Genomic DNA, 23256 nt, shown 5'->3' with positions numbered 1-23256 from the left:
GGGGGGATTTAGCTCAGTGGTTCTGCTGCCTGCCTCACAAGCACAAGGTTCCGAGTTCAATCCCTGGTACCAAAAAAAAAAAAAAGATAATTATCAACTTTCAGCTGTTAGGGGCAGATGTCCAAGAAAGGGCTCCCTAGCATCCAGAAATAGTTGTTTGATTATATTCATGGTAAACTGTCATAATTCCTTTTTCATTATCCTTTTCCAACCCTTACCCTAACCTCTAAGCAAGAATATTGAGTATATATGTTTACAAAGTGCAATCTACACATGTTACCATTCATATCCAGACATGATTTTTATCAGATTAAGAAGACCACATTATTAATACAGGTATAGTGGTTTATGCCTGTAATCCCAGGACTCAGCATACTGAGGCACGAGAATCTCAAGTTTGAGGCCAGCTTGAGCTTCATAACGAGACCCTGTCTCAACAAAAAGAAAACTAAACTAAAACTAAATATAAGACCAAATTATGAGTCAAACTAAAATTGAGTGGAGGATGCTTAAAAGCTTTACCTGGTTTTCTTGGACTTTGGGGGCAGTGTGGTAGGAACTAGTGATTAACTGCTGTGCTAAGGCTTGCATTGTCTTGCTTGGGCAAATGCTTTAGAGAGCTATTCATTATGCATTATCATGTGTGTTTCATTTTCATGAACTTAATATCTTAGGAAGAAAGCAATACCTTAGTTAATGTTTCTAAAGAGCCTTGCAGGAGAGAGAGAATCCTTTAAACGCTGTTCTTGTCTTGGTCGCTTTTAGTGTTGGTGTGAGAACATTACAATGCACATAATTTAAAATCATCTTGATATGTTTAAATGAGGCTCTGTTCCAGAATGTTACTCACTATTCTTCAAAGAACTCTTTATATATAAATGAACTGATAGATATATGTTTCTCTCAAATACTAACAGTGAAATTGTGTGTTTTTTTAACGTTATTTCTAATACATGACTAAAAGGAAGTTATTCATTAACTCACAATAACTCTTTAAAACAGGGTATTCCTAATGCTTCTCATGTAAGTAATAACATGAGTACACCAGTCTTGCCTGCTCCGACAGCAGCCCCAGGAAATACGGGAACAGTTCAGGGACCAAGTTCTGGTAACACTTCGTCATCGAGTCACAGCAAAGCCTCTAATGCTGCTGTAAAATTGGCAGAAAGCAAAGTAAGTGTTACAGTGGAAGCCAGCGCAGATAGCTCGAAGACAGACAAGGCAAGTTCAAGGTCGACAGTACCCTACATACCTACATAACTCTGTGTATGTTATAGGTGGTGAACTGGCCACTTGCTTACCTTATTAGTGGTGAGGGGAATTTATCATTGGTAATCTTAAATGCTCGTATTATTTAAAGTGTTCGATCTAGATCTATTGATGCTCAGTGAGTACTGGTAATACTGCATAGTTATTTTTATAAACATTTGATATATATGTTATTAACTGTTTTGGAATTGTCATATTACTGGCAGTATATGGAGAGCTCCTTGTAATGTCAACACAAAATTTGAATTTCATATTTTTAAAGAAAATTTTTTAAAGTATGTGGTAAATAATTACACATTTTCTTCTCATCAGAAATTACAAATTCAAGAAAAAGCAGCACAGGAGGTAAAACTGGCGATTAAGCCATTTTACCAAAACAAAGATATCACCAAGGAAGAATATAAAGAGATTGTACGGAAAGCAGTAGATAAAGTAAGTTACAGCTTTTGTGGAGTTATGTGCGTATCGTTTTGAACCACTTCTGTTTTAATAAAAAAAAAGTTTAAGTTTAATTAATAAAACCTAGCTTCTACTAATTCTTGTCTGCTTTTTTACCATTTGAATAAGTCTGGCTATCTCTTTGGGGGTTTTTTCACAAAGCTTTCCATTTTACTTTAATTCTTTTAAGCATGAAAAAAGTTTTCCTCCCTTTTTTCTTAGGTTTGTCATAGTAAGAGTGGAGAAGTAAATTCTACTAAAGTGGCTAATCTGGTTAAAGCCTATGTAGACAAATACAAATACTCACGGAAGGGGAGCCAAAAGAAAACTGTGGAGGAGCCTGTGTCTGCTGAAAACAACGTAGGCTGAGATGAGGAACGCTGTAAAGGACATCATCAAGACACCTGCGAAGTGCAATTTCAACATGACCATCAGGAGAAAGTCATGCACAACTGTGACTGAAATTGGTTTTGATAAAATTATTTTTTTTAATGTAGGCTAGGCTGTTTTGTTCTAAATAAATATAATTCTGCACTGCAACTTCCATATCCACACCCTCACCTCCAATAAATAAATTCAAGAGAAAGTAAAAGGTTTAAAGGAATGTGCATTTTTTACTAGAACTGTGTACTCATGTGGATTCTGGAAGGTGTTGTACAGCTTTTTGATTTGACTGTAGGGTTATAACAATGGGGTGCATAAATTAGAAACTTCTACGTGCACTGGCTTTGGAAGAGATATATGTATAATACTTTTATTCTGTCAGACTAAAAAAAGTATGAACTCTGACTTTCTTCCTCTAATTATAGAAAGTTAAATAATGTATTACCATGAAAAATATTTCTAATAAATAGAACATACCCAATTGCAGGGTTCCTAATGTGTATTTTTAAAGCACATATCTGCTTAGATAGAAAATAAATTATCACTTGAATAAAATTTAGTGTTCAAAACTTTGAGAACTCTTCACCTATGTGTCACCAAATAAAGGTTATGCTGCTGTTTTTCTTTTGTGCCTTTTTTTCCCCCAGTTGAGATTAAGCAGTTTGATTTGCTAGATTATGACTTAGGCAGTTCAAAGTCATTGAATTTAGAAGACCAATTTGAAAACGTGTTGACTTTGTAAAAATTATGTTCTTGCATCATATCTTTTATGAAATGATAAATTATTTGTGCCAAGTGGACAGATGTTTAGTGGGAACCCTCCCTTCCTTGGGACTAAGGTAGAAATTCCAAGACTGACTCACTGGCTTCAGATTGTTGCTCATCTTATCTAGTCACTTGTGAAATCTTTCCACATGTGAAAAATCCCCAAATGCTTTACAGCACATGTAGTGTTAATTTGATGACCATATCATAGCCATTGGTCATGTTTAAAATTCTAGATATTAAAACCTGTGCTTGACAAAGGGAGAGGAGAATTAAGTAGTGGAGTTTTTTTGTTTGTTTGTTTTGTTTTTGTTTTGGTACTGGGGATCAAACTCGGGTCCTTTCCTTGCAAGGCCAGGCAGCAGAACCACTCAGCTAAATCCCTGGTCCCAAGTAGTGGAGTTTTGATTAGGCTTCCAAGGACTAGGGATTCGGTTACTTTTTGAAAGTACATTTACAATCTGTTAATTTTTATAAAAGGTAAGTTTAAAATGTTTATAGCACCTTTACTTGGCATCTAGAAAGACAAATGAGTTCTTTCCATGATAAGCTATCTTTCATTCCAGTAGTGATTTTCACTAGATACCAAATAACTGGAATGGTATTAAGATAACATGTTAACAGATCCAAGGTAAATCAGCACGACTTGGTGATACAGATCCTTTTACTCACTACTAGTGAGAGCAATAATTGGTGGAACTGCTTTTATAAAGTTAGAGATTATCCCTTTCTCAGTTTTTTGTGCATAATACTTTCCTGGTGCTAGGTTTGATAGACAAAATATTTTGAAATGTTGGACCCCATGGTGATTGTGCTTTGTTAATAAGCTTTGTTAGGTTAGGATTGGGATCCTACAAAATTTTCAAGCAGTTTTTAATCTTCATTCTACATTTCTGGGTGTTTGTAATATGGTATTTTACTTAAAATATATATATATTTTTAATTAAAGTTTGTGTTCGGATTATGGGGAAAGAGGTTTAGAAGTATGTTTGTTCTAATGAAGTATTGAGACAGTTTTAAATATCAGTGCACACCTCCGGAGTTGTTTCAGTTTCGAATTCCATAAACTGGTGTGAACTTGCAGTCTATTTTGAATTAAAGCTGGTTCACGCTTTGAAATTTTGTGGCAAATTGCTGTGCCTGAGCTGATAAATCACACAATTCATGCTTTTCCTGCATTTTAAGTGACATTTGGGAATTGAGTGACTTAAAAATGTATTACCATTCAGCTTTTGCAACAAGGTTTTAAAGTTTTGAATAAAAGCTAGGTGATGTGGTGAAGAGTTAAAAGCCCCGTAAATTATTTTCATCATTCTCAAAAATAACAAGTATGTTTGCCATATCTGATTGGTGTACTGGTTGGACTGTATTTAAAATTGTTAATGAAGAATGTTGCTGGGTTAGAATTTAAATTTTTAAACTCTGAACTGTGTAAGAATGAATTAGAAAATGCATGCTTTACGTTTTTAAATACATGGCTTTAACATTGCCCATTCCCCCCCCCCCCGAAATTCACAATAATTTTGCATGTGCACAAACTTAATCAGAAACAGTTTTGGGGGCTACAGATTCCTTTTTTCTTTATCAGGATTCAGTATTGATTGACCTTTGAACCTTGGTCCCTTTTTACTTACTAGTCACATTGACCGATGTTTTAGATTATAGAGATAACCTAGAATTTTGAGACTAATAGTAGTTAGCCGTTATTTTAACATTCCAAAAGTTTTGTAATTTTTGTTGAGTTCTGCTTACCACATTTTCTGCATTATTTTCCTTTAAATGACTGCACTGTGTGCTGCTTCAGTGTTTCATCCAAAAGATGTAGTTTCAGTGGTTGCCCCAGGGTCTGAAACATTGTAGTAAGAGGTTGGAGTGCTGTCTACTGAAACATACTCTTAAATATGTAGTGTGTAATATTTTCTAATAAATCCTTTTGATAAACAAAGTAGTGTCTTTAATATTGTATCACTAAGGTTTCTGGGAAATGATGACTTTTACTTTTATCATAACCCTTTTAAAAACACATGTCGATGTATTTCAGTCATGAGTGTCATAGTTATATTAGTGTCCAGGCTCCGATGCAAGCGTACAGTTTGCTGTCATATTTTAACAGCATTTTTTCCTAAGTACATCACCATTGTAGGAATTTAGAAAAATTGGTAAAAGAGGGAAGAGTTTCAAAAACAAAAGGAGAGAAATCACTTGTAATTCTTCCAAAGGTTTCCCAACTTACGTTGCTGATTAGACTTCACATAACTATCCTTTTCTTTTTGGGTGTATTGAGAATTTTTCATTTTAATAAAAACTATTGTACAGAATAACTCAATGGCCATATTCTGTTTTGGGGTTTTTTTTTGTGTTTTTTTTTTGGTACTGAGGATCAAACTCGGGACCTTGCACTTGCAAGGCAGGCACCAGAACCACTGAGCTAAATCCCTAGCCTGGCCATACTCTATTAAACAGGTGTTCTCTTTTAAAATAATCCTCTATTGTTGGGAATTAAGTTTTTGCAGCACAGATTTTTACTAATACACAGGTGTATTGTTTTGTCTACTGTGCCCTCTTGTGTTTTCTATTTATTTCGGCATTGGTGCTGGAGGTGGAGTGCAGGGCCCTGAGCCTGCTAGGCAAGTGCTCTGCCCTGAGCCATCCCCCAGCCGCTCTTTATGTATTTATTTTGGTACCAGGGATCAAACACAGGACCTTGTGCTTGTGAGGTAGGTGTAGCACAACTGAGCTAAATCCCTGGTGCCCCTTTTTACTTTTTAATAGCATTCCTGTGTTTGCTATTTCTAAGGTATTAAACCTTTAACCTTGAAGCAGTTTGTAATGAATTCTTTGCTCTTACAACCTGGTTTCCATGCCCTGGTGCTATTTTTTCAGTGCCTAGTTATCGTGTGACCTACTTCAATAGTTTGCACTATTACTTAGATTCTATCTTTACCAGTTCTTAGGCAGCAATGTCCAGTTGCACAATTTTGATTATATTATTCTACATAATTTGTTCTGCAGGTCGTGCCAAGCCTGTGTGTTATATGCTGTAGAGGAGTAAGCAAAACCTAGCTCCCTGTTGCTCTGAATGCTATTGAGGAAAAGATGGGGACATGCTGTACACTTATGTGGGTGCAGAGGGGAGAGCCATGAGTGCTCCAACTTTGTGAGGGATTAGTAGGAGATAGTGGTTGGGGAGGCCCCTGGAAAAGCGACACTTCAACTAAGAACTAGAGTAGTCCAGGAGAGAAAGGGTTAGCAAGCACAGCAGCTCTCTGGCCAGAGGCAGCAGTGGCAACTCGGCCTGGAATGGCTGGAATGAAAGTCGCTAGAAGTTCCTAAGGCACCATACTATGTAGAGAGAGGCTAAACAGGAGGCATTCGATACGATCAGGTTTGCATTTTAAAAGATTCTCCAAAGCCTTTGGGTCAATAAGAGTTAAATCATAGTGTTAAACCTCACAAGTTATTTAAAATTTTATCCAGCTGAAAGGCAGTATGAAAATATACAGTAGCACCTCGGTTCATGAACTTAATTTTTTCCATGATTCTGGTCGCAAACCAAGTTTGATGAGAACCAAATCAAATTTTCCCATAAGGTCAGCATTGAGCCTAACCACTGAATTCTGTTCTCATTCAATTCAGTGGTGACTAGAATAGTGGAAAGAATTAAGTTCGTGAACCAACGTACCACTGCTTTAAAGAGTTTATTAAAAGGGTCGTACACTTTTTTAAAACTCCACATTATTCCTTTGTTGGAAAATTGAAAGGGAGTCTTGGTTCATTCATGTAGTTATTTTGTGCCTATTTTAAGTGTCTGCAGGAGGAAAAATAGGTTGAATAATGTTCCTTTAACATTAAAATAGAGCACAACCCATATATTGTATCCCCCTCCATCTTTTAAAAATAAAAAGACCAAAATAAAAATTACCAACAGAAGTTTTTGGATTTTAGAGGACTTCTCCCTTTACCCTTTGGGCTTCAGATTTCATACAGCGAAGAACAATAGTACGATCCAAAACCACCTTTTCAAAATTTCAAGCATCATTGCTTGGAGTAACTGGACAGGAGAAGGGGCTAGAAGTTGGAGGCTGGCAGCATCTTGCCGGGAATGACCTAGAACTAAATTTGAGCACTCTCATGCCCGGTATGGGCTGGTTCCCCACACAGCTTTCCCAGGAGCAACTTGGGCTCTACTGACAACTGCTGGATGCTGTTCTGGCAGCAATCAGTTCCCACCAGGTTTGTGGGCTAAGAAATCACTCGTACGGAAGTGGCCTTCTAGAGCCGTATCTATTTGAGCATAGTCCTCCCAGTCTTGTGGCCAATAGAGAAAAGAAGCCATGTCTGGTGGTGAGTATGGAGGGTGGAGGCGGGTCTTGGCTTTCGTGCTCTCAGGACTTGGGACCCACTTTGAGCCCAAGTTGCTTATAAAAAGGTGCTGCTTTTACCTCCCTTACAGGATTGCTCAGGGAATAAGTGAAATAACATGCCTTTTGAAACTTTACTTGAGGGACTCTTGCTTGTATAATAAGACTGCCTTTCTCATGTTGGTCTGTACAGTAATTGAAATACAGCTTGTCCAGTGGTTTGCGTATTTCAGGTGGTATAGAGAGCTCTAAAAATGGTACTACTCAGGCCCACCCCATAACTATTAATGTGCCATATGTGAGGATATTTTAAAATTAGGTCTCCTGTGTAGCAAAGGAACAAACCACTATTATTACTTGAAGAGCGCCTACAGATCACAGCTGTTTTAGATAAACATTTAATGAGGTCTTGTCTTAAATCATTTAGATTATATCCCTGTTCAGAAGCAGCAGCAATACCTGTAGCTTGCACAGATACCCCTCCCCCCTTTAAAAAGCTCTAATCTCCTTTTCTGAGCTTAGATCCCACTAAGCACTGCCTTAGTAGCAAAAGTAACCCCTTTGTAGAGAACATGTCCAACATATCTAGGGAGTATAACGTAGTTAATGGTGTAATCACTCATACGAACCCAGTTGGTGTGCTTAGGTTGCTTGATTCAAGTCTTTCATTTACACACTTGCCTAAAGGACTTAAAACTTCTAAAACTGTAGCATTGCTTTTTTTGGAAATCATATCCAGATACATTTTTTCACTTACGCTTTTTTTTTTTTTGGTACCGGGGATTGAACTTGGGTACTTGTGCTTGCACAGCAGGTGGCGAAACCACTGAGCTAAATCCCTGGCCCTTTTCACATACTCTGCATAGCCTGTGGCATATCTTCCTTTGCTCTAGCAAGTAGTCTTGGTGAGGAATTACAACAGCAGTAGATAGCAGTGTTTAATGCTGGCTGTGTGTAGAGAATTTTATCGGTATTATCGCCCTTAATTTTCCTAACAATCCTGAAAGGTAAGTCTTATTAACCATAGTTCCTTCCCAAGGTCACTCAGTCATGACAACTGGATTGCAGGGCTGGGCCCGAGTCCAAAGCCTATGCTCTCAGTCCATCACCTGGTCCACCCAGCTGCTTTTCCTCATGTTTGTGAAGTATGCAGGTCCCAACACTTTCTCATTTAACTCACCTAGCGGTCTGAGCAGCAGAAATGACATCCATATTTCTGTTGCCCTTCCAGAGTAAATGAAGTTCTCATAATCACTTGACCTAGTCAGATATATTCAGCAGGCCACCTTGTCTGGTCCCCTCTTGCAGTTCATCCTTCAGACTTCTAAATGAATTAATTCAATGATACTCAGCTAGATACTTGTCCTGGGCCATGTAATTCCTGTATGCATGCCATCAGCAAACTACACAGCTCTGGCAAAATCTTAATTACAAATGGGGCTGCTTGGTTGAAGGTCAGGAGTGTACACATGGTAAACCATCTCTTGCCCACTCAAACTGAATTCTTCGGAGGCACTCCTGGATGATTCTAAGATTCCTCAAATCAGTTTGCACTGTTTGTGTCCATGATTTTCAGATACTCAAAAGACTGCCCTGTGGCAGTATCTTACTAGATAATAGGGAGAGTTCTGTTCCTAGGTAAATACCTAACACATGTCCACGTGCTTCCAGGCAAGAGTAGAATATTCATAGCATCATTTATAATAGCTCCAAGTTGCAAACAACCTAAATGCCATCAATGTTGAAATACTATTCAGCAATAAAGATAAATACTGCTTCCAATAATAGGTGAGTCTCACAGCCAACCTGAGTGAAAAATGACAGAAAATATAGTCCAGTACTGTATCTTAATTTCTAAAACTGCCAGATATGGTGGTACATACCTGCAATCTCAATATGAGTCAGGGCAGCCTGAATTATGTAGCAAGACCCTGTCTTAAAAAAAAAAAAAAAAAAAAAATATATATATATATATATATATATATATATATATATATATATATATGAAGGATTGCCTCCAGATAAGTAGTTACCGATGTGAAAGGGGGTTGAGACTGGAATGGGGTACAAGAGGCCTGGGATAACTGGGGTTTGCTACAAATTAATACAGTTCTATTCTATTTTCCGCATTTCACTGTGTCCTATTTCCCTAAAGTACCACGAGGCTAGCAACACAAAGCCATTGCTTCAGATTTGTGATTGCCATTCCTGCCATTTTTCATCCCCTTCCCTCTCTCCAGTCTCCATGGGCAAAAGAAATCTATGAATTTGGGGCAGGGGGGACCCATTGTAAGAATTACCAAATAAAATGTACCTGTTTGGACCCAGAAATAAAGTTGAGCAACAGATGTACCTATTCTGCACGAGTGGCTATTTTGTGTGCATTTAGAACTGGGCTTTTGGTATACATTTGTGATAGCTTTCAGATCCCTTCTTAGAATCTAAGTTATTCTTTAAAGAAACCTCACCAGTTTCTACCAAGGATGAGGATCTCATTTTAAACTCAAAAATTGACTGTCTTAGGTAACTGCTTTGCAAGAGTGAATTTTTTGGCCATCCTTAAAGCAGTATCTTTCACAGTTTAGATGTAGGTAGTGACTATTTGTTTATTCAGACCACTAAGTTCTCTCTAAAAGCATTTTCCTCATCAGTTTAGGGAAGTCATAATGAACAGTCCAGGGATTCTGAAGCTTCTCAAGTGTATTGGTTAAAACTATTACATTTTGGGCCGGGGATTTAGCTCAGTGGTTCCGCCACCTGCCCCGAAAGCGCAAGGACCCGAGTTTGATCCCTGGTACCAAAAAAACCCCCCCCAAAAAACTATTACGTTTGGTTTGCAGGTTACACTTTGTAAAGAGCCCTTTAGGTTCTATCAGTATGTCACACTGTTTGTGTGGAATTCTGTCGTTTTACTTTTGGGCATTGTATTTATGGAGAAAATTTATAGCCTTGACTAACCCCATATGCTAGTCAATCTAAAACCTCCCCTCTTTCTGAATAAGACCTCCCCAAACTCAAGCTCTCTTAGTACTAGTAGGTTTGTTGAATTTCTAACAGTCTTGTCTCCCATCAAAAGATATTTCTAGTCAGGCGTGGTGATGCATGTTATACCAGCCTCTGTAAGGGCTGAGGTGGAAAGATTGCAGGTTTAAACCCAGCTCAGGCAATTTAGCAATATTTGTTCAACAAAAAATATTTTATTGTTAATAAAAAGGGCTGTGGATATAGTTCAGTGGGAAGGCTGTGGTTTCAGTCCCCAATACTACTCCAAAACAAAATCATTTTTCCACTTCCTACTTTCCCTATCAATCAAATGAAGCTTATTCTGTCCATGATTAAACACCCAAAACACTGTTTACAATTACATAGCACTTGTTCTACCTTTTCCTAAGGGGTTAATATTCAAAAATTTGTCCTGCAGACTCATTGAGAGAGAAATTAGGGAAACGATTCCTTTTACAATAGCATCCAAAAAAATGAAATATCTAGGAATCAATCTAACAAAGGAAGCAAAAGACCTCTACACTGAAAACTACAGCACTCTGAAAAAGAAGATCAAAGAGGATATAAGAAAATGGAAAGACATCCCTTGTTCCTGGGTAGGAAGAACCAGTATAGTGAAAATGGCCATACTTCGAAAACTATATAGATTCAATGCAATGCCAATTGAAATTCCAATAATATACTTCACAGAACTAGAGAAAACAATCCAAAAATTTATTTGGAACCAGAAGAGACCTAGAATAGCAAAAGCAATTCTAAGCAACAGAGACATAAATGGCTGGGGGATCACAATCCCCAACTTGAAACTATACTACAAAGCTACTGTGATAAAAACATAGTACTGGCAAAAGAACAGACCTGAGGATCAGTGGAATAGATTAGAAGATGCAGAAGCAACTCCAGACATATTCAGCCACCTCATGTTTGACAAAGGAGTCAACCACCATCATTGGAGGAAAGATAGCCTTTTTAATAAATGGTGTTGGAAAAACTGGATTTCAACCTGCCAAAGATTAAAACGACCCATACCTATCACCATACACTAAACTAAGATCAAAGTGGATTAAAGATCTAAATATTAAAACAGAAACACTAAACTTGCTGGAAGATAAGTTAGGTAGAACTCTTGAAGACATTGGCATAGGAAAAGACTTTATGAACAAAACTTCAGTAGCACGGGAACTAGCACAGAATCAACAACTGGGATCTCATCTTACTAAAAAGCTTCTGTACTGCAAGAGAAACTACCAACAGAGCTAACAGATAACCGACAATGTGGAAAAAATTTTTTAGCAGCTGTACCTCAGACAAAGGACTACTATCTAGAATATATAAAGAACTGAAAAACATCAGACCCTCCAAATTCAAAGACCCAATTCAAAAATGGGCATCTGAAATGAACAGACATTTCTCACACAAAAAAGTAAAAGCAGCAAATAAATATATGAAAAAATGTTCAACATCACTGGTCATTTGAGAGATGCAGATGAAAACAACACTGAGATTCCACCTCACCCCAGAAAGAATGGCTGCTATCAAGAAATCAACCAGTAACAAATGCTGGCATGGGTGTGGGGAGAAAGGAACCCTTCTCCATTGCTGGTGGGAGTGTAGACTGGTGCAACCACTGTGGAAGTCAGTATGGAGATACCTCAAAGAACTAGAACTAGAGGTTCCATTTGACCCAGCTATACCTGTTCTTGGTATCTTCCCAAAAGAATTAAAAGCATCATACCACAGCAATATATGTGCACCCATGTTTATAGCAGCACAGTTTGTAATAGCTAAAGCTTGGAAGCAGCCCAAGTGATCATCAACGGAAACTGGATAAAGAAGATGTGGGTTTTTTTAATAAAATGGAGTACTACTCAGGCATAAAGAATGAAAAACTAGTCATTTATAGCTAAATGGATGCATATCGAGGCCATACTCTTAAGTGAAATAAATAGGACACGTGTAAATACTGAAGTTTCTCTAGTGTGAGAAATTGATAATGTAAATAAGAGTTAAAATGATTAAAATAATTGATAATTTGAAATAGAAAAAAAAAAGTCCAAAGATGTAAGGGTGAAGGGAGGGGAAGGGGAAAGGAAAAGAGGGAAAGGAAAAATTATGAGAAAAGAAAAAAAAATGGAAATGATGTCTATGTAAATAGGGAAGGGTGGAGCGGGTGAAGGGCTCACAGGTAATGGGGAAAAAATAAGAACCAAGATACATCATGTACAGGTACAAGCACCCAACGGTAAATGTAAACGTATTGTATACCTAACATGTACCAATAAAAGAACTTAAAAAAAAAATTTGTCCTGGCTTCAAAGCAGAAATTGGAACACTGATTTCAGGCAACAGGGGTGGAATCCAGTAATGGGAATGAGACTTTCATTAACCATCTTTAAAAATACTTTGATTCTTGGGCTGGGGATTTAGTTCAGTGGCACTGCGCCTGCCTCATAAGCACAAGGTCCTGAGTTCGATCCCTGAGCCACAAAACAAACAAAAACAAAAACCAGAAAACTTCAATTCCTGAATTATGTAACTGTATTACCTGTTGACACAAGGTATTTTTAAAAAGCAGATTATCTTGAATATATTCAATTGTACTTGAGAATGAAATCCACAGGAAAGAGAACTTAATGATTGCCTTTTAATATTTAAATATGGTTTTATCCTCAAAAAGTGAGGATACCTAAGCATGTGATATGACAGTGTGCTTTAACATTTCTTGTTCATATCCAGTGTAATCTTGAACTTTTTACCAGTAAGAAATGAGTATACAAATGCAGTGACAGAATACCTGGTGGTAACTGCTGTTTGTTTTACTGCTCCAGGAGGAGGTTGGTGTACCAGTTAAAATTCTGAATGTATGTTCTATGTACTTGGACAAGAGTTGAGCAGTTAAGAGTGCAGGAAGCTAAAATTTCTCTTGATTAGAGATATCAGATTAAACCCTTTTACTGGATGGTTAAAGTAATCCAAGAGGAAGGGGCCTGGTGCCTTATGTGGTTGTGTAGCTCCACTCTTGCTCCTTAGAGGGGTAACACGTTTTCTTTGTTTTTTAATACTTTAATCATGGTCATTAAAATCAGGACAGAAGTCACTTATTCAAAACATTCTCATTTTAAAAATCATTTTTATTATTTTATAATTAAAAAAATACATGGCATGACTATAAAGTAATGAGACAAGTTTTCATGTGTGGCTTGGACTAGAGTCTCATTAGGATATAGTCACATCCTGTCTCAAGCTTGGAAGAAAAATATGCCTTCACTATATGCTCATCAGTTTTGTTACTTAAAATTTATTGAGTGCCAACAGAGCACTAGGCACATATATAACACAGAATTATACAGTCTCTATGTTGTTGCAGACTATGTTATTTACATAGATTTCTCAAAGATAACATTAAAGCATGTATTTACAGAACTTTAGACAAAAATAACAATACTGGAAATCAGTAAGTTTCTGTCTAGCAAGGAGCACCTTTTCATGAATGAGAGGGTTATGCAAAACTTATTATGCAAGAGCACTTTAATTCCATTACCCACCAAAGTCCATATTATTTCATTATAAAGCTGTAGGAGGAAAAACTTTAGTGGGAAGCCATAAATTGGTTTCATTAGGTCAAATACATTTAGAAAATTTTCTATGACCAATGCTTAATGGGGCTAAAGACACATTTACATATTTCAACACAAAAGCTAGAACTACACAGCATGCTATTCACTGAGATGAAAGAATAGTCAATATGGAAATCATAGTCTCTTTACCTTTGTAGTTTCTTATTTTGAAAAGAAAAAGGTACCTTTAAAAAACTTTGATGTGACACAAAATTAATTTAGAAAAACTCAGGACATTTTTAGGGAAGCATGGTGAATAGAAAATTTCCCAAAGGGTTGTCAGGATCAGGAACTTTGTAAACCTGGGGGTGTTCGGGGCCACCCATGCCCCAGGTTGTCTCTTGAGCAGCTCCAATCCAGGGAGGTGGGCCCTGCACAGATGCTACAGTCCTGGGAAATAATCATGACTAGTGTTGGATGTAGTTTTTCATGCATTCATTTGAGGCATAGCAGACTGTGGTGCCAGGGATCCTGCTTCAGGGAGAAATTAAGATTTTTCTGATATTAATTAAATCACAATATGTAAAAAATTACATCCAAACAGGCTCTTTCACTCTAAGAATCTGCTCCACACCCCCATTCAGGTTGAAGATTTGGATACATTATAGTTCTGAATAAACAGTCAAACTATCAAACATAGCTTCCAGTCAAGTGTACAATATCCAACAAAAAAAGACATTGAGCTTTACTTGCACCAATCATAATATGATTATCCTCCGGGGTTTACTTTGCATTACAAAAAATGGAAAAGTATTCAGTCTGCTTATCTCATGCAAATTTGTCATGTAAAAGTCATCTTATGTTCTCTAATGTAATATCAATCAACATAATCAGGTAGGTGACCACTGGATTTTGCCTTTGGCTGAATTTAGGATGGTCTATTTTTTAAAAAAATATCTTAAGCATACTCATAAATGAAGGACTCAAGAAAATGTTCAGTCTTTTATTTAAAAACTATAAACAGTCACCAAAGTAAATAAAGCCATTCTATAACATAAACTGTTAGATCTATATTTTTTACTGCACATCCTAAGGACACAGCAGAAATGGTGGTTGGGAGGCCTTCCACATTTTTGGATGCTAATAGAACAGGCAATAGGCAGTTATAAATGGATACATTTCACGCTTGGGAGGAAAAGACAATTTGAGGAAGTGAGCAGTTTCTGAGCAGGAATGTGGTACAGTATTAAGAATGGAAGAATAATACAATAAAATTCCACACTATATTAAGATAGAAAAAGTAGTGAAGAAAATATCATACCTGCACATAATGCATATATAACACAGGAGAAAACCTGTATAAAATTCCATGTATTTAAACCAATTTACAAATACAAAAAATTCTGTCCAAGCTCAGAGCTTGCACATGACAAACGTTTACAGTGGATACATGTTAGGGAAAACCAAAAAATACCTTCAAATAGTTTTTCTTCTACAAAAATGACATGAGATATATTATTCCATACTCTTTCAGCCAGCAAAATGAGTTCTACAAGGTGTATAATACAAGAAAAAAGGAGAAAAAAAAAGAAAAAAAATCACAGTTCCACAAAACTGTTCTGACTTTACAGCATCGGTACCTTTGCAGAAGTATTTACACACATTTAAAGAACACTCCTCCACTGCGTGGAATATGTCACAATTACTTACAATTGACGGAAAGTCTAGAAAACTTTAGAGCCTACCAATAATGCTTCTAGGACACCACAGAATGTATTTCCAGTGGCTGCAGTGGCATGAAAGTGTTCCTTCTATTCACAAATATTTACAAGATCTATTCAGACTGGTAAATTTTTATGATAATAAATAAGTGAAAATATATTGGCTCAAGTAAGAAAACCAAGCTACTGATTTCTAAACAAAACACACAATCCATAGCTAGATATTGGTGGCCCCCTCTGAGATGGGGGTATAGGTGTGCTGAAACTTCTTTTAGTTATTCAAACCAGCTTAAACGGTTTTGTAAATATAAAAATGTGCTCCTTTTTGGATATAGATAAAAATATTTAATGCTTCTATTTCATCTGCTCATGTAGGTTTTACAATATTCCATGTATATTCCAATGTGGATGGTACTGAATTCTGATCATACCAGTTTCCATCAGGATTTATCAGATCTGAGAGACATCCTGCAGATAAGCTGGTTGACAATCCCACAGCAGTTCCTTTTTTTTTTTTCTTTTTAAGATTTTTTAAAACAGAGAACAAAGGGATTCGTTCAGAGATCAGAATACGAAGCTTCCTCTCAGCAACATGGGAGGAGATAAAATAATTCATTCCATGGTCTCTGTTCCATTAAGACTTGGTGCTTTCTTCAGTAACAGTATGTGAAATGTATCTGACGTTAACTTTGAGTCCCCACTGTGTAAGTGGAATTATTTTTCACTGCAGCATTTCTGAGTCTTGTTCTTTACTCTGAACTGTAAAATTAAGTTCATAAAGGCATTTGGCAAGGGTGGAGGAAGCTTCCATGTTACTAATGGCTAGCACTGATAAGTTGTTTTCATGTCTCTTTAACAATCTGAAAAAAAAAATACAGATGATCTTCAGTCTCCAAGGTTACAGTAATGATTCCTTTCTACAAATTTCACAACTTCAAAAACTAAAATGGAAACAGCACATAGTTCCACACCCAGTGAATGAGAAGATGGCACTGTGGGAAGAGGAAAGGATCTGGGAAACCACCAGCTTAACCTGTTCAATTTATACATGAAGAAACGGAGGCCTATGTGAGGCATGCCGAACTGAACTTTCTAGCTAGCTGAGGCTCAATTAGGCAACACCAGGGACCATTCGCTTGTTGTCCACAGAAAACAACATGTGCCTATCTTTATGCTTTTAAAAAAATCCCTGTCAGAAAACAGCTGGCAAGGAATACAATGGTTGCTTTTAAGAGGTTAACTTGCAAATAAAATACTGTAGGTATGTTTCCTTCTCTCCATTAAGTGAAGCTGTTTTCTCAAAACACAAATTTAAGAAAGAAATTTTCTATGCCCAAGGTTACAGTATTCTTGGTGTGGTTATGTATGTAAAGATGGGAGAATATAAAAGTGACCATGATCTAGCAAAGCAAAAAGTGATGCTGAAGGCTGAAAAGCATCTGCCAGACGTGGAGGGATGGCCAGGGGAAGTACTGACGAGACAAGGAGACCACAATGTGAGGGCAACAAAAGCCAGGTGACTGAATGTGGCACTGTTACCACTTCAGGTTGGCCTTAGGTAGGACAACCTTCACACTAGATGTCTGAAAAGTCAGCCAGCAACGAGATTATCCAAAGAACCTTGATACCTTCAAGAAAATAACTCCGGATATGAGAAACAATAGGAGAAAAAGAAGATGAAGACTTTCCTAAATTACGAATGAAAAACACCGTAAAGAAGCAATTCATAGAAAAAGACACAAAAGCTCAGTGTTTAACATGGGAACTGTAGTCATTTTTATAACAGCAAAGAAAAGGAAGCAGGAAACAAGCATAAAAAACAGACTCGAACTAGGGAGTTGGTGTATATTTTTGACCATCTGGACTTGCAACCTCCCACCTCCAGGCTTTTCCAGCACTGGGGACTGAACACAGGGCCATTCCACTGAGTTTTGTCCCCAGCCCTTTTTTATTTTGAGATAGGGTCTCATAATGTTGCCCAGGCTGGGCTTCAACTAGCAATCTTCCTGCCTCAGCCTCCCAGAGTGCTGGGATTAATGGTGTGCACCACCACACCCAGCTTGGAGTTTTAGTTATGTGGTTGCCATATGTGGATACCACCACACACCAAAAAGAACGGCTAGGATTAAGTATTAAAATGATAATACCCAATGTTGGTAAGTATGTGGAGCAACTGAGGTTTCCATACATTTCTGTAAGAAGTCTGATTAAAAACTCAACAGTGTATGTGTATACAACCACCAAACATGAACAGGATGTTCACGAGCAGCATTCTTCTTAACCCCAAATTGGAAACAACCCATTTGCCCACTAAAGATAGAATGAAAAAGGAAAGAGGATTTTAACTCTCATAATATGAACCAAGTACTGCCTCATGAACAACACAGGTCAATCTCCAAATCATAATGTTAGAAATCGGGAGGAACTAACTTACGGTATTACGGATTAGGACGATGGTCCCACGTAGGGAAGAGGCGGGGGTAAAGACTGGAAGGAACGTGACAGGGCTCTATGGTGCTGGGCATTCGGATTGTTAACCAGATGGTTAGTTATATGACTGGCACATTATATGATGATTTTAATATTAAGCTTTATATTTCTATTTTTATATTCTTCATCTATGACTTATTTTTTATTTCACAAATTTTTAAATGAAGTATAAAATTTTTGATTCTTTAAAAAAATTAGTCAGCAAAAACTTGATTTGAAAACATGTAATTTATCAAAAATTAAAATATAAAGAATAACCTATAAAGTACAATTATATTATTTATTTTTCCTCTACAAAGAACATTTTGACAAAAAAGCCTATGGGGCGGGGTTCTTTTTAAATATAGGGTCTTACTATTTATCCCAGGCTGGCCTCAAACTCATGATCCTCCTGTCTCAGTGCTGGTGGTTTCATGAACTTACCAAAATCAAATTTTTTAAACTGATGATTGCATGTTGAAAAATATCTTCTTGTATTTAGATGCTGCACAGATAAAACTAGAAAGACGAACAAAAATTGCCAGGATGTTTTAAAGTAACAAACTGCTTCCTGATTTTTGGTGCTGGGGACGGAAACCAGGGCCTGGAGGATGCTGAGTGCATGCTCCATCACTGAGCTCCCACCTGAGTCCTAATGATTTCCTGTTTAATATAAACTGACATTTTTATTTTTTGAGGTTTTTTTTTTAAAATTAAAGAAGCACTCACTTGATACAAATGAAATGTAATTGAAGCCAGGAGTGGTGGTGCACACCTATAATCCCAGAATGCAGGAGGATTGCTGCAAGTTTGAGGTCAGCCTAGGTTACACAGTGAGTTCAAGGCCAAGCCGAACTGAATAGCAAGACCCTGTCTCAAAAAAACCAACCAAACAAAATGAAATACAATTATTTTGTTTTGTAAAATGACATTATTTCAATTTCTTTCCTTTTTTTTTTTTTTTTTTTTTTTGGTGGCAGTGCTGGGGACAGAACTTTGGGCCTTTGGCAAGCTAGGCAAGCATCTACCAGAGATGCGTCCCCAGCCATATCCCTCAATGTATATTCACATGTTTCTTTTCTTCTTTTTTTGTTTTGGTACAGGGGTTGAACTCAGGACCTTGCACTTGCGAGGCAGGTGGTGTCACCACTGAGCTAAATCCCTGGCCCCTTTTTTTTTTGTTTTTTGAGATGACTAACCAAGAATAAACATTGTGTTACTATAATGCACTTCCTAGACAATAAATACTTTGTAAGCAGCATTAGTAAACACAATTTAGGATGCAAATAAGCTTCTAGGAAAACACATAGCAGTTTGAACACAAATTTCTATTCCCATCGAAACTGACCTGGAAAAACTAAACCAGAAAGGCTTATGACTTAAGAGATATATACACTGAAGGCTAAGGGGTGGGGAATCAGTCAGATAAAATAGGTGACTAGGCCACAGTTTAAGAGCATCCCTCAAATTCTGTTTCCTCATATTTACCAGAATACCTACCCCCAAACAGCCCAAACAACATTTAAAAGAGGAACAGAGGGCCAGGGATTTAGCTCAGTGGTTTCACCGCGTGCTGTGCAAAGCGCAAGGACCTGAGTTCGATCCCCGGTACCAAAATAAAAAAAAAATTAAATAAAAGAGGAACAGAATCTCTCTTTGAGGGCTTCTAATTAACAAACTGGTATATTGGGGATCACTCTGAAATGGCAACTATCAGACAAATAACCATGTACCCAGAGCTTTCAAGTAGCTTACAAATACCTCATTAAAATGTGAAGTGGACCCATAAAATTCTCCAACATTTGAGAAATTTGAGAAAGGAATAACTATACAGAGAACAGAAGAAATCTTCAAACTACCAGATTTACCAGGCATGGTAGTGCTCCCCTGTAATCTCAGCACTCTAAGAGGCTGAGGCAAGAGGATCTCAAATTCAAGCCCAGGGCAACTTAGGGATTTAGCAAGACCTTGTCTGAAGGTATAAAAGGGCAGGGGGCTAGGTATGTATATGAGGATGATATGAGGATGAGGCCTAGTGTTCAATTACAAGTAGTGGAGGGAGGGAAGGAACGAGAGAGGGAAAGACACACACACACACACACACACACACACACACACACACACACAGAAACAGAGAAAGAACCAGCATTAATATCCTCGAGAGATGAGAACACACTATCCAGTAAGTAAACAGCAATTGGTAATTAAGGAAGAGTTTTTAAAAATTAAAGTAAAAATTCAATAATGTGATGATAAAGTCAAAGGAATTTCCAGGAAATAGAGTAGACAAAAAAGAAAGCTCAAGGGGCTGGGGATTTAGCTCAGTGGTTCTGGCGCCTGACTTGTAAGTGCAAGGTCCTGAGTTCGATCCCCAGTACCAAAAAAAAAAAAAAAAAGCAAGCTCAAAGAGAAAATGAAAAGAAATTCACAGGAAAACTTTCCATTACTAAAGGAAATGGAAATATCCACTAAAAAGAAATAACTTTAACGAAAACATTTCTTGTCAAAATACAAAACTGTGGTAATCAAAACAGCATGCTATTAGCACAAAAACAAATACATAAACAGAGAACCTAGAAGTAAACCCATGCATCTAAAGAGCCAACTGATATTCAACAAAGGTGCTAAGAATAGAAATGGGAAAAAGTACAATCTTTTCAATAAATCCTGTGGGCAAAATTGAGTATCTGCATGCAGAAGAATGAAACTATATTTCTCTCTCTCCCCCAGTTACAAAAATCAGCTCAAAGACTGGTGTGTTGACCCATGCTTACAATCCCAGCTACTTGGGAGACATTCACAGACAGAGTGCAAGTTGAATACCAGCAAGAGCAAATTAGTGAGACTCTATCTCAAAATTAAAAACTCAGCTCAGTAGCAGAATGCTTGCCTGGCATGCACAAAGCCCTGTATTCAGTCCCCAGCACTGGGGAGTATGTGTGTGTGAACTCAAAATGAACTGAAAAGACTTTACTGTAAGATCTGAAACTATAAAACTACTAGAAGAGAATATATCGGCAATGTTTTGGGATACTGGAATGGACAAGAACTTTTTGGACAAGAACAACAAAAGCAAGGAAACAAAAGCAAAAATGAGACAAATATAATTACATCAAACTAAAAAGCTTCTGTATAGCTGAGGAAACAATCATCAGAGTGAGTGATGATGTACAGAGTGGGGGATAATATTTGCAAATTATTAATCTGACAAGGGGTTAATATCTAGAATACCTATGGAATGCCAATACTTCAATAGCAAAAACAAACAAACTAGGTAGACAAAGAAGATATAAAAATGGCTAAGAGGTATATTAAAAAAATGCTCAACATCATTAATCACCAAGGAAATGCAAATCAAAGCCACAATGAAGTCCCACCTCATTCTACTGACAGTGACTATTACTAAAAAGACAAGCGCTACGGCTAGTGTGCACGTGCAGGAAAGAGAGCCTGCGAACACTGTCGATGGGAAGGTAAATACAGCCATTATGGGAAACAGTGTGCAGGTTCCTCAAAAAATGAAAAACAGAACAACCATAGGATCTGGCAATCCTACTGGGTATACATCCAAAGGAAATGAAACCAGTTATGTCAGAGGGACATCTGCAGCCATATCCACAATAACTAAGAAATGGAAATGCCCTAAGTGTCCATCAACTGATGAAGAAAAATGAAGTACGAATGCACAATGGAATACTATTCATCCATAAAAAAGGATGAAATTCTCTTTTTTGAAAAAATATGGATGACAATGAAGATCACTGTATTGACTGAAGGAAGCCAGGCACAGAAAGACAAGTAGCACACAATCACATTCACATATGGAATCTGAACGAGCTGATCTCACTGATGCTGAGAGTGGAATGGTGGCTGGTTACTAGAGGCTGAAGAGAACAGAAGAGAGGGAGGAATGAGATCAGGTTATCAGTAAGTACTGTACTAAGGTAAAACTAGGAGCAAGAGGTTCCAGTAGGGTTTTCTATAAGAGATTAACTATAGATAACAATTATGTACAATGCGTTTCAAAAAGCTGAAAGTGGGCCGGGTATTTAGCTCAGTGGTTTCTCCACCTGCTGCGCAAGTGCAAGGACCCGAGTTCGAGCCCTGGTACCAAAAAAAAGCTGTAAGATTTTCAAAAAAAGCTGTATATTTCCATTTTATTTATTTATTTATTTATTTTTTTGGTACTGGGGATCAAACTCAAGACCTTGTGCTTGCAAGGCAGGCAGGCAGCGGAACCACTGAGCTAAATCCCTGGCCCCTGAGTACTATATTTTTAAGACAAAGAAATAATAAATATTGCAGATGGATATGTTTAATCTGATTTAAACATTACACAATTTATACATGTATCAAAATGTCACAAGGTCCCCATTAAAGAAAAAAGAAAAAAAAAGGCCCTACCTCCTCATCATCATGAAACTTGAGAATATCAGAAATAAAGAAAAGATGGCAAGAGCTTCTAGAGGTGAAAAAAAATCGATCACATCCAAAAGAACAGGAACCCTAATGCCTCTGGCCTTCTCAACAGTAAGTCTGGGTGCTAAAAGGTGATGAATCGGTGCTGTAAGATTTTTAAAGGAAACTGACTTTTCAATCTGGAATTGTGTTATCTAGCTAAGCTAGGAAGAGTAAGGGTAGGACTGGGCATACAGCTCAGTGCTACAGCACTAGGAAAGAGTAAGGGTGTGCTACAGACTCTTCCAGACGTACCAAGTGTTAAACTACTGCACAAAGCACGATGACAGAGCACATCAGGAAAAGGAAATAAATGCAATTCAAGAAGACGTGATTCCACAAGGAAGGATTTCCTAATAGAATGGCTCTGGACCGAGCCTAGAGCACAAGTGCGCAGAAGGGCAGGTTCGAAGGAAAAAAAAATTGTAAAAATGTGAAACCAACAGAGGCTTAACAACTGTATTTGGACAGCTTATCGATAAGCTTGAAAGATATTGATAGACATACATGGAAGAAGTGCCAGGGCTATTAAAAAGCTAAACAAAAAGCAAGGCAATCATTAACCTAAGAAAAACAGAGACAGAAAAAAACCAATAATTAGTATAGAACTTTGGCTCAGCATCAATCTGACAACAGCTGATTTAATTAAAAATTGTGATGCAACAATATTATTATGAGGAAAAGGAACGTGGAAGGAAGAGACAACTAAGGATTTAAGAAAGGAAATCAAGAAGCAATATGTAATACAGGTAAATGAGGAAAGAGTGAGGCTGGGGTGTAGCTCAGCGATAGTCTGTCTAGCATGTGTGAGGCCCTGAGTTCAGTCCTCAG

The 23256-nt window shown here is 37.4% G+C and overlaps 2 protein-coding genes across 8 annotated transcripts in view; one reads left to right on the top strand and one right to left on the bottom strand.

The window, feature by feature from the left end:
- Scaf11 (SR-related CTD associated factor 11) overlaps positions 1-4801 on the top strand; it is an 82127-nt gene extending 77326 nt beyond the window's left edge. For 4 of the 6 annotated variants that reach the window (XM_087200066.1, XM_087200064.1, XM_087200069.1 and 1 more), the window contains 3 exons: positions 1003-1221; positions 1582-1701; positions 1930-4801. In XM_087200066.1, the coding sequence (XP_087056192.1) occupies positions 1003-1221; positions 1582-1701; positions 1930-2076 (486 nt within the window). In that variant the 3' untranslated portion in view covers positions 2077-4801. The remainder of the gene's footprint in view (positions 1-1002; positions 1222-1581; positions 1702-1929) is intronic. The other 2 variants (XM_087200065.1, XM_087200067.1) reach the window with 2 other exon arrangements.
- Positions 4802-14766: 9965 nt separating this feature from the next.
- Arid2 (AT-rich interaction domain 2) overlaps positions 14767-23256 on the bottom strand; it is a 183545-nt gene continuing 175055 nt past the window's right edge. For both annotated transcript variants that reach the window (XM_087199982.1, XM_087199983.1), the window contains one exon: positions 14767-16358. In XM_087199982.1, coding sequence (XP_087056108.1) covers positions 16220-16358 — 139 coding nt within the window. In that variant the 3' untranslated portion in view covers positions 14767-16219. The remainder of the gene's footprint in view (positions 16359-23256) is intronic.

This window comes from Heterocephalus glaber, unplaced genomic scaffold (assembly GCF_053883595.1).
Source record: "Heterocephalus glaber isolate CG9 unplaced genomic scaffold, H.glaber_assembly_v1.0 deba00001733, whole genome shotgun sequence".
NCBI lineage: Eukaryota > Metazoa > Chordata > Mammalia > Rodentia > Bathyergidae > Heterocephalus > Heterocephalus glaber.
The sequence above is the reverse complement of the archived record's forward strand: the minus strand, read 5'-3'. Positions and strand labels throughout refer to the sequence as shown.